Consider the following 12347-nt stretch of genomic DNA (forward strand, 5'->3'; position numbering starts at 1 on the left):
TGGGCTATGAGCTTGCTATTCATGACCTCCTTCTCTGGCCCTGGCAATCAGAGTAGCAGCTGAAGTGACCTGACCCTCTGCTGGTTGACGGGTCCTGTGCTGCACACCAACTCTGTGCCTTGGTGCTGGTGGTGGTGAACCCTTTGGCAACCTGAGTGGAAAGGTCGGGGTGGAAGCTGCTGCGGTTAGCATGGCGGTGTGATAGGTGGGGTTCCTCTGCGAATGCATGGGCACCGGGGCGCTGAGCCAGACGGACTATGGCAGGGATGGGGAATGTTTTTCTACCAAAGAATATAAACCAACAGAGAGAAGGAAACAACTGGGAAGCCATGCACAAGGATTAAGCAAAAATATATCCATTAGCTAAACCATATGTCCTTGGCGATATTATAAATACCATAAATAAACACAAAGTACCATCATGTCTAGGAAGTCAGTGCTGCATGAAACCATCTTTTGAATCTCTGGTTACTTTAACTGGGACCCACTCCCTAGAGGGAGTGACAGGAAAACTATTTCCTCAGGGGGTAGATGAAGATTATTATTATTATTATTATTATTATTATTATTATTATTATTATTATTATAACATTTCTATGCCGCCCCTTGCCGAAACCTCGGGGCGGCTTACAACATTGAGCTCTTCCTGGGAAATGTTTTTGCCAGGACAGGAAAAGGCAGAGGAGGGGAGGGTGCCGGGAGTGCAGCAACATCCGCTCTGCTCACCTGCACTTGTTTGGGCTGCAGCCTTATGGGATAATTCACTTGAACATCATAGGACTTCTACCTTCTATCTTCTTCCCAAAGCAATGCTTCATTGGCACTAGATGGAACAAGGAAGGGAGACGTTTTGTCATACGTTTGTGTGCAAAGAAAAAAAAGAGAAGAAAGTCTGCAGCAGCAGAAGCTTGTGGGAGAATATCAGCAGGGCAGAATATCCACTCCAGGCTTTAGTCCAGGGGTCCTCAAACTTTTTAACCAGGGGGCCAGTTGAAAGCTGCCGGAGCTGGAAAGGTGGTGACAGCAGTGGTGGGTCAAAATGGGCATGACAAGCCAGATAAATGGGCATGGTGAGTCGGATCTGGCCCCCGGGCCGTAGTTTGAGGACCCATGCTTTAGTCTGTGCTTTTAAGGAGCTGTCCATGGTACTGAAGCCAGGAAACAATGTAGGTTCAGCACCATGGACAGCTCTGTAGAGTTCAAAAGCCGCTTGCAGGAAGCACGCCACCACTCCTGCATGTAGGGTTGGATCCAGATTTGGCTGCATGCAATTGGGCTGGCCGGAGCAGATCTGCCTATCCACACTGCAGCAGTGTTTCCAGCCCCCGGGACATACTACACAGAGAGGCAGAGGAGCCTGGTGGGTGTGGGGAGCTATGGTGTGAGGTAAACAGGATATCCTGAAATTGGGTGGCGGCACCTGCCAGGCATGGAGCTCTTCCTATCCATATTCAGATAAGCCAAGAAGAAGAGAGATCACTGTCAGACCCCTAGTTTCTTCAAAGAGTTTTGTTTGATTATGTTGCCTTCTGCATTATCAAGTGGAAAGGACCTGAGGTTTGGAAATGAGGGTTTTTAGGCATGTCCCCTGCCCTGATTATAGCAAGGATTCAGAATAAGAAACATGGGAAAGGAAGAGGATCAAGAGTCAAGGATAAGTAGAATTAGCTGGGATTAGCATCTTGCTCCATTTCAAGAAGCTGTATATGCACTGATGAACCCAGACTTGGAAATGGTGCTCTAGTAGATGCTGGAGATTAAAATTTTGCTCACTCCATTCCAGTGGCAAACTGCAGCGGTGACCTAAAAAGGCCAATCTTGGCTTTAAATCTGGTCTTCTTAGGTCCCCGTTCTGGTTTTTCTCTGCTTCTGCCACAACAGTCCCTGCAGTAGAATTATAGCTGAGAAGATCAGCACTGTGGTTACTTAGTGGGATCCAGATCCTCTACTGAATGGCTCTTAATGACTGTCTTTAGCTCAACCATCCCCTCTCCCAGTACTTCCTGCCCGAGCTGGAAAAAGTATTGAGTTTAGGCTGGGTTGATCCTTAGCTCTTCCCTGACATCCCCCAGATTGTACTCTACTTTGACTTTACTTAACTTTCCACCAGCCTAACTAAAGGGAACTCCTAAAATTCCCAGCTGTATATCCTAAAGATTAAGAAAGAGAAAGCAAAACCTTATAGCTACCAAGTCCATAACAGAGATCCAAAGAATAGACAGTGCTCCGAACACCGATGAAATCTGGTCCATCCAAGCTTCAAGATATAGCATTTAGGAAGGTCCAAAGGGAAAATTAATCCAGATGGTGGTTGGAAAAAATGTTTAAAAATAAAGCAGTGAAGTCTGAGCTACACCAAGATGTGAACAGCATCAAAATGTAAAATAAAATGACCTTGTAAAAGGAAAAAAAAAAACTTAGCAGACTGAAGAAAAGCTGGATCTGTTCTAAGCTGTTCATGATGCCAAACATCTAGCCCTGAAAAGCTAGTTCAGGAAAAATGGCCAAGAATACTGAAGGAGAGGCATGCTCAAAGGAAGGGAAAGCAAAAAGCAAGCTGGGCTCCAAAAGAACCCCAAATAAGCAAAAGGTTACTGGCAAAATTTGAGCTATGCAAAGTGAAATTAAATAAAGTAGGAACAGAGAGCTCCGGTACCAAGATGGCTTTTCTGCTTTCTGCTTTGTCCTTTCACTGGTTCCCAGTCTTTTCGCTAAACATTCAATTCTGTCTTAGTAAATGTACAACAAGTGGGAGGAACAAAAACCTGTAAACACTTTCCCTTTCTTTTAGTGGGGGTGACGGGGAGATACTGGCAGAATGAAATTTTCACCCACAAGAAAGACAGGCTTGCTTGGTGAATTAAAGTTTGTTCCCTCTGTAATCCGTGGCACTTTTGTAAGCCCTCTGTCCCCAACGTAACTGGTTCCCCAAAGGTACCCTGAGCTAGAGGAGCACTGCTAGGTCTGGGCCAAGCTTCCTGGCTCAGTTTATTTTGTAAGCTTCTTAATCTAATAAATGCAATACAAAAGGAAAAAGAAATGCAGAGAAAAGCAAGTCCCAGAGCAGCAGCTCCTTCTCTGGCTAATATTGGGGCCAGCATTGTTTCCTCTTCACACTGATATGCAGCCTTGGAAGCAAGTGGCGCAAATTTTCCTGACCCCAAGCCACTAGCAAACTTCTTTTATAATCAGTTTTTTTCATCGTCCTTTGAAAAGGTGGCATGATAATAATTTGGAGAAAGACCTTTTACTGCTCTCTGTTATATATGAGTGCATGCATGGAAAAGGTGTCAGCCTGGAGAGAGTCCGAGGTAGCTCTGTACAGATTCCAGAGGCATGGAATCAGCCAGCTGTGCCTATAGGACTCCGAAGGATGAAAAGTGAAATCCCTATTTCATTCTGCAAAGTTTCTTTACAAGGGGTTGGTAGTACCTCACTCTCTTTTCCCCAGTTATTTCATGCTGTACAGCGAGGGGCCCTATTATATGTTATATTCCTCTGATACAAAAGAAGCCAACATTAAATTCATTTGAGACCATGCTGGGCTTGCAGGTTCAGAATGTGTCATCGATCTCCTCCGGCTGCAAGGCCTTTCTCCTAATCCCATGCATTCAAATTCGCTGCTTCGGGAATGCTGATCCTACCTGGGGACTGATGAGTCAAGTTCTTCTCTCCTTCCATAGCATTCATTGCCACAAGCCTGAGTGTGCTGACATCCGATGGCTGCCCGTTCTCACCCAGCCCAGTGGGAGCGCCCTGTCTGTTGGGGACGACGCCAGAGTACGAACAGTACGAAGTGGAGGGGGAAGTGAGGCAAGGAGGCAACTCCCAGCTGGCCAAGAAAAACCAGTGTGTGTCCGGGGTCACCGTGCAACTGGAGATGAGGAGCCTCTGGGAGGAATTCAACAGCCTCGGCACGGAGATGATCGTCACCAAAGCAGGGCGGTAGGTCCGGTGTTCTTTGGCCCATAAGCAGACAAGAAGGCCCAAAAGGTCAGTGCATTGACAGTGACTGAACAGGAAGCACAGCAAGTGCCTCCCAGCCTAACAAGCTCTGCCAAGATTAGGGATTAGCGTCACATTGCAAGGCTCCTGTTGAATGAGGCCTTGAGGTAACAACCAGCATGAACAACTCCCATAGACAGCCTTCCCCAGTGTGATGCTTTTCAAAGGTTTTGGACTACACCTCCCACCAGTCCCAGCCAGCATGGCCAATGACTGGGGAAGATAGGTTTTGTAGTCCAAGACATCTCGTGGGCCCCACGCTGGGGATGGATGTGGCTGTGTACCTTGCCTGCCTGGTGAAACTCTGCCTTGGACACCTCAGCAGCCATTGCATGGTGTGTCCGAGAGAACGCAAGGCTCTTTGAAGGGACCAGGCTGTGTCTTAGACTACAAGTCCCACACTAGAGGCCTCTGTTGCATTGATGCACGCTACAGGGAAAATGTTTTGGGGGAGTTTGTGGTCCCTGGGGCAAGACACTCAATAGGTGCCACAGTAGGCAAGAGACCTGCCTCTGCCCAGCCAAGAATGTCGTTCCATGATCCTTAATCCGCTTGCAGTGCAGGTCTTCTGAGCACTGGAGGCTGGTGAAGGGGGTGTTTGAGGCCAGTCCGGCATTCAGCTTGGCAAACTCTTTCAGCATGCTCAGGACAACTTGCCTGAGCCTACTGATTGCCTGTGCCTGCCATGAGCCGTTCTTCCAGTAGTGGCTGCTCGTCCCCTTCCTTGCCCAGGTAAGTTCCTGTAGCTTCCTGGAGAAAGCCCCAAGTCCTTTTCCCATGTAATACGGAGTCCATAAGAAAGGCAATCAGTGGAGGAGACTATCATGCTAGGGAAAATCATAGGCGGATAAAGACAAATATCATCTCCATGAAGGAAGACACAGCCTTGAACTTAGAAGAGCAGAGCAGGGCTATCAGGGGCAGGACATCCTGTTCTGGAGGGTTTTCATTCATAGGATTGACCTAAGTGCGGAACTGGACAGCACATAACAACAGCAAGAAAGGTGAAGCACCTCACAAGCTTCTTTCTCCCTGTGGCAGGAGGATGTTCCCCACCTTCCAGGTAAAGATATCAGGCATGGACCCCTTGGCTGATTATGTGCTGCTCATGGACTTTGTGCCTTTGGATGACAAGAGATACAGGTATGGGCATCTCTGGGAAAGTAACTTTGGAGCTGTTTCTGCTGCCCTTCAGGTGGCTGGTGAGAGTGAGCAAGGCCCCAGCAAGACTCAGGCTGAGGGTCACTAGGTGCCCTACCATATAGAGGACTGTCCTTGATATTGTAGGTGTCTCTGTCTTGAAGAACTGTCCTGTCAAAATTCAGGTTAAAGATAAAGAACCATCAGAAGGGAGAGGTGGGGTCTTGATGTTGCCCATTCACACCGAGCACCTGGAGAGCCAACTCTGGCGGTCCTCAGCCAACCTGGCAACAGTGTTTCCCACTATGGTGTCATGCATTTTCATTTAAATTATCATTTCTCAGTTTGCATCTACAGTATCTGCATTCATTAGCAAAGGGAAATGTTATGCAAATTTGTGTCCTCTGCTGGGCCCATATGTAAGTGGCCACCTTCCTCAGAAGGAAAGGCATTTGTCAGGGTGGAAGGGAAGCCAGGTCTGCTACTGGGCGTTAGTGGAAGTCTGTGGGTGCTTCACAATGAGGCTCTCGTGCATCATTTGCCCTGCCCCAACCACAGAAGTTTACTGGGAGTGTGTCGCCAGGTGATGTCATCTTCCATTTATAAATCTCTCTCAGGCTTTCCCACTGCTTCTGCTGTCTTTTCTCTTTCCGAAGAAAATTCATTATGGATGAAAAACTGGAATAACTTTGCAATGTCTTTTAATTCATAGCATTAAAAGCCCTCTCTTTGGAAATACCCAAACTGCTCAGAGATCACAAGCTGGAAATGTTGCCACATGGACTTCTCCTGCTCAGGATTCCAGCCACTCTGTTGCATCCTCTTTTTGTTTTGTCTTTTTCTCCCTGTCCCACATTAATATTTTGCAGCCAGTGAGTAGTTTCATGCTTTTGGAGCTGATTAATAGCATTTCTGTACAGCCCATTAGATAAAATTCTCTGGGCAGTTTAAAAAAAACACCTAAAATCATTAAATGCAATAATACTTTAAAACATAAAACCTTAAGCAGAAACTATAATAGAACCCAAGTGAAAAAGCAAGATAAAAGGCAGCAATGCTGTAAATATCTTTCTGCAAAGCCCAGGTCCTTCTGACACAGATAATGCCTCCCCTCTTGTGTATATTTGGCCCTGATTGAACTACAGAAAAAATGACACTGGGAGAAGTACGAGATCACTGTTACTATACATGGTTCTATGTCCCCCTGCATACCAGTTCTTGGAATGGCTGAGAACTCTTGACCTGGAGATTTTCTTTGCTCAGGGTTTGGGTTTGTTGGAAGTAAGTCACTGGAGATTGATAATATTTCTGTGACATAAGGTTTATTTACACATATATGTACATGCTGAGCATAAAATTGGGGTTCACAGCATGAACGCCCCAACAAGTATTTGTTCCCCATCAGACTTCATGGCGAATACGTAGTTCCATAGGATTTTTTCACAGGGCAGGTTAGACCCAAGTAGGATTAAAGGATGAGTCATCTCTATTCTGGTAACTCTCATAAGATACAGAGGTTTCCCAATGAAACCCTGAATTTCTTTGAAATTAGAGGTACTAGGCTGTCAGGGATCCCTAAAAGTTTCTGAGACTAGCCACAAAAGTATAACAATGTAATGAAGGTGAACCGAAGCACCTTGAAAATCTGTACCCACTGCCAAAGAGCTATTTTGACAACCCTGAATTTGAGCTGTGATGCTATATCAGAAATTCATTTTAGTTCTCAGCTGTGGGAGGCAGAATATAAAAACAAAGGGCAAAAAAAACAGCCTCTTTGAACTTGAATTGAAATCATGGCCTTCAGCACTAAGCAACAGCATCCCAGCCCCTGAGATCAGGCATCTCTGTTACAGGGAGCAGCTTCCCAGTCTCTGTGAGCTCAAGCATCTCTTATAGTACAAATTTAACCATTATGAGAGAGGAAAGTAACAAATGAGGGGAAACAGCCCAGGGAATTCCCACTCTACCCATATATTCTAAGGATAAAAACAACACAGCCGTTTTTGTCATTGTTTAGGACTATAGGGGGCACAGGAAACAAAGTGCACACAGAAAATACCGGCAAGCTAGTAATATGTGTTGGATCTCTGAAGTGGTGTACAGCACAGGGTCAGCAACCAGTCATCCCTGGCCCAAATCTGGGTGGCCTCTAGTTGCTAGCCCCAGAAGGAAAACATGTGTGGAAGAGCTGCAAATGTAACATTGGGATTTGGCATCAAGACATTCTGGGTGACACCCGTTTTTGTGTCAATTGTGTTTGCTGGCCATGAATCCCTGCCTCTGATTTTGTCTTGTTGATAGCCCTATAACATAACCTCAAAGTCTATATATAAAAGAATGCCAAGGACAGTTTCCCAAATAACTCATTAATGTATTTAGAAGTTCTCTACTGAACTCTTTCAATGAAATTATTCTCAGCATGGCTTGGAATTGATTTTAATAATACACACTTCTGCAAACCCAGAACCCACACAAATCAGCATCACTTGGCCTGTGGCTGATGGTGGAGAGAGACTGTGCTAGTCCTCCCTTCTAGTAGCTGGGAGTTGAGTTGAATATTCCTTCTGGCAAGGAGAGGAGAAGCAAGCTTGCTGCAGCTGCAGCTTTTGTAGTCTTCCACTTGCTCAGAGAATGCTGCAGAGCCCATAAATAAGGAGGGGGACTGTAAAGCAAAGGAAGCATAATCGATTTTCTCAAAATCCATCCTCTCACAGGCCCACTATCAAGCAAGAATCGGAAAGGTCTCAGCTCAAAGTAGTACTTCTCCCCCACAGATATGCCTTCCATAGCTCAGCTTGGCTGGTAGCTGGCAAAGCAGATCCTGCGACACCTGGCCGGGTTCACTTCCACCCGGACTCCCCAGCCAAGGGAGGCCAATGGATGAGGCAAATCGTCTCCTTTGACAAGCTCAAGCTCACCAACAACTTGATGGATGACAATGGCCACGTAAGTTACTACGGCACGGCAACGTGGCTGGTGTCATTACACAGTATAGCCACTAGGTGGCACTGGACCTTTATCTATCTGATGGGAGTCAGGCGTCTCCTATTACCGTAATTCTGTTTTTGTTTAAGAGACAATAAAGTTCTTGTCTAGAAGGTTTCCAAGGCAATTGCCAATAAGAGCTGATGTTATGGAAAAATAAGGAGCCTGGAAAGCTTAAACTATGCAAATGCAGCCATTTTCAGCCCAAATCCCAAGCGTCTTTCAAACTTCAATGTTCACATGCAATTCTGCCATCTTATTGGCAGACTCAGTTCTTCAGTGGAGTGGCACTTTCTGTTAAGATCCCCCATTTTTATTGGCTAAAGAGGATTGAGTAAAGTTGAAATTCTGTGCATTTTTTAGACTGGATGAAAAAATCTTACAACCAATCCCCACATTCTTAAGCCAAAATGGTTGGCTGGAGGGATGCTGGGAGTTGAAGGACCTTTTTCTTGCCTAAATGAGCATAAGATTGTGGCTTATCAGTGCTTTTCAACCACCAGTCTGTGGACGGGCCCTGGTCTGTGGGGGGACCACATCCCACTCACCACAGGCTGGCTGTGCTCCACCACCTCTTCCTCAGTTGGCATCATGTTTGTGAAGGGGTGCACCTGTGCTGCCAGGGGAGCTGGAGAGGGGAAAGACAGTTTGGTGGGAGCTGGTTGAGAGCCACGCCATACCAATTTTTGGTATATTGTTCTTTTGTTGGCATTTTTTGCTGCTGGGTTTCTGGTTGTTTTGGAGACTTTTCTTTTTCCTTCCTTCCTTCCTTCCTTCCTTCCTTCCTTCCTTCCTTCCTTCCTTCTCCTTTTGGTATTTTGCTTGGAAACTAATACACAGAATACTGTATCATGTGTATGGTGCTTTTTGTTTCTGCCTCAGTGTTCCCTGAGGTGATTTTCCTGTTTTTGCTGGTCCCCAGCTGTGGAAAGGTTGAAAACCACTGGCTTGTATAACTAGAAGGGTAGACAGACAACAAAGGCCTGAGCCTGGAGGCCAGTCTTTAATACCCATAGACAGCATATGGAGAGAGCAGTCTGAAGAGTATTAAAGAGACTACTAAAAGATTCAGCTTTTAGGAAACATAGCATGTGGATCGTGGTGGTATTTATGCAAATCCCTTTTTCACATGGAGTCAAATAATAAACACAGTGAAGTATATTCATGGGGTCCCACTGATCTGTCGGACCAGGATTGTGAACCCCCGTCAGCAATGGGTGGGATGGGGGCTCAGTGCTGCAGGGTGAGCATGGGAGCCAGTGCACTTACCTCCAGCTGAAAGCTCTCTTCTCCTGATTGACTAGATCATCCTGAACTCCATGCACAGATACCAGCCCCGCTTCCATGTGGTGGTGGTCGATCCACGTCCTGACAGTGAGCGTTATGCTCAGGAGAATTTCAAATCGTTTATCTTCGCCGAAACCCAGTTCATGGCAGTGACCGCCTATCAGAACCACCGGGTGAGAGCAACGCACTCTAAGCGTGCTGGGCAATTTCGCTCAGGAGGGCTGACCTAAGCAGGGGTTGGGATGGGTGCAGCACGGGGCACTCCTGGAGACTGGCAGATTGGTCCATGCCGTCACATCCTCTGCTACAACAAGCCAAGCACTGCAGCCTTTCTAATGCATTTCTCAAGGTGCTTAGCTAATTATAGCAGCACAACAAAAACCATACCAATTACCACAGGGTTAGCTTTTATTTTGAATCTCTTGCATTGAAGAAATCCACGTGAGGTGGGCATGAGTGCAAGTCACTGACCAGGTTCACGCAACATGGTAAGCCATGGTGGTTTATATGCCAGCAGCGACTTATCCCTTTGTCTGGATCCAGCCCAAGTGGCTTAGGCATGGTTAAACAAGCAAACAGGCCACTGAGCTCAGGCCATACAACAAGCCACCAGTCACATTCACTTCTTGTTTTCTGTGAGTCCTTGTGCCCTAAGCTGACCTATTTCACAAAGCTCACTGCAAGGGGAACATGGGACGACACTGATGCATTCCACCCTAAGGGCCCTGGAGAAAAAGTAAGATCCATGCATTCTAAACAGCTGTTGAGCAGGGGCCTTGTTCTTCTGCCAAAGTGCTTGGAGCATTGCTGTGTTAGCTTCCCAGTGCTGGTGATTGGGTGCTCCAGAGCTGGTGTCACTTTCTCAGGGAGTAGCAAAAGCAACCTGTCCAGCACAACAAGGACGGGGCCAGTGGGGAAGATGCTGTTTCCCTGACAGATCCCTTGCTCTCTTTGGCAGATCACACAGCTGAAAATTGCTAGCAACCCATTTGCAAAAGGGTTCCGGGAATGTGAGCCAGATGACTGGTAAGTCTCAAATGTGGGTCAAAGCATAAGCCTCTTCTGTGATATGGCTGCAAAGAGGACAGGCACAGTTCTCACCGTGTAATCCTGTGCATGTCGATGCAGAAGTAAACACCACTGATTTGAAGGGTTAAGCATGAATGTAGGGTTGTACCTTTGCATGTACTGAAGGACAGAGAAGTCATATTCCAGGCACTGCTAATGCTGCACCTGAGCAAGTCAAATTCTTTTGCTTTATCCAAATGGTAGAAACATCTTGCATCCTGCTCTGCTCTAAGCCAGGACTCCCAAGAGTCCAGCTCACCTATAACTTGAGAGTTGTCTATGTCCCTGTTCCTTCTGTCCCAGTAACACCAAAAATGGGATACTCATTACATTGCCCATCCACCCTCTGGCAACCTCATCTTTGTAAGTTTTTAATGCTATGAAGTTTTGTTTTGTCCACAGTGTTGGGAAGGAAAGGGGACTGTCAGTAACCCAAGCTAAGCAGAAAGAAAAGACTCAGAATCAAGAATGTTTTTAACAGGTCCAGAAGCAGCAATTTGGGGCTGCTCTCCGTGGCTTCTCATGAGCAGCGGTGGACAGAATATAGCTCTCCAATGTTTTAGACATCAACTCCCCAGAAGCCCCTCCCAATAAAGCTAATAATCAGGAATGTTGGAGGTCCAAAACATCTGCAGAGCTATGTTTTTCCCAGCCCTGTTTTACAGCAGGGTTGGTCAGTTTGTAGCCCCCAGAAGTCATGACTTAAAACTCTGACCATCCCTCACCATTGGCTTTGCTGGCTGTGGCTGAAGCACACTGTAGGCCAAAACATGTGGAGGACCATAAGTTGTTTTGCAGCTCTGCCTGAGAAATCCCTAGTTTTAATTCCCATAAACCTAGAATCTAAACAGTTTCTTTTGTATGTGTGTGTAGGCCAGGGTCACCTGGGCAACTATTAGGCTGCTTATCTCGGACTGGGGGTGCCACTACCTTATCCCAACTGCAGGAGATCCCAGAGAAAGGTAAGACGGGAGGGACAATGATCAGCCTTGCAGCCACACAACTCCTGGGGAAGACAGACTTCCTACCACAATGCCTGATGGAAGAACTGTCAGCCTGGTGTGATCAAGAGACTGTTGGTTGAACTGTTATCTGAACAGGGACTTGAAATAATCAACAGGTTATTATTGTGGGGTTTTGCTGCTGTGCTACATGTTTACAGCACCTTATTCTTTCTCTCCATGTTGCACTAGACATAAGCTGATGTCTGTCACTAGACTCTCGCTTACCTCCAGTGCAGTTAGGTTTGGTCATGAACAGGGCTGTGTGTATTCCAGATATTTGCCCAAGCACAACCATTTAGTCTTGCATGCAGAATTCAGCTGAGAAGTGTTCATGTTTCATTACGTATGGGAGAAAAAAATCAGTCTCGAAGCATAAGGATAGTGCTAATCAGGTGAACTATTAGAAGCCAGAGGAGATATGACTAAGAAAGGGCTCCTACAACTTCCAGGAGCAGTATCTACATGCCCTATTTTTATCTTGTTAGCCCACTTTACGATTTGCAAAGTAGCATAATTTGGCTTTTCTTGAGATACAGTTTGACTTTTCATTTTTTCAAAGTGCAGTGGATCAACAACCCCTGGTTCATCAATGTGCTACTTATGAAGGGTGCATATGAGTTGTAGCCCAATGCATGCTTATTTTATTTTTTATTTATCTCAGTATTTATATAGTGCACCATTCCCACAGCCTTTGGGCAATTTACAAGAAATTAAACCAACAGTGAGTGATTTTGACTAATGCAATATATTAAACCGAACCAACGTGTGAACAAATATGGCAGCTGCCACTGTGATCCATGCTGGTCTGCGGGGCACCGTAGCAAAGCACACCACTAGCAATGAGGTACTTTGCCCTGA

General features: G+C 46.1%; 1 protein-coding gene across 1 annotated transcript; it reads left to right on the forward strand.

Moving 5' to 3' along the window:
* The first annotated feature begins 1039 nt into the window (after positions 1-1039).
* On the forward strand, positions 1040-10447 carry TBX10 (T-box transcription factor 10). Its single transcript, XM_044438461.1, has 6 exons — positions 1040-1070; positions 3684-3945; positions 5047-5148; positions 7920-8091; positions 9435-9590; positions 10376-10447. The coding sequence occupies exons 1-6, from the start codon at positions 1040-1042 to the stop codon at positions 10445-10447; spliced, it is 795 nt and encodes a 264-aa protein (XP_044294396.1).
* The last annotated feature ends 1900 nt before the right edge of the window (positions 10448-12347 follow it).

Source organism: Varanus komodoensis, unplaced genomic scaffold (assembly GCF_004798865.1).
Source record: "Varanus komodoensis strain SLA01 unplaced genomic scaffold, ASM479886v1 scaffold32, whole genome shotgun sequence".
NCBI classification, from domain to species: Eukaryota; Metazoa; Chordata; class Lepidosauria; order Squamata; family Varanidae; genus Varanus; species Varanus komodoensis.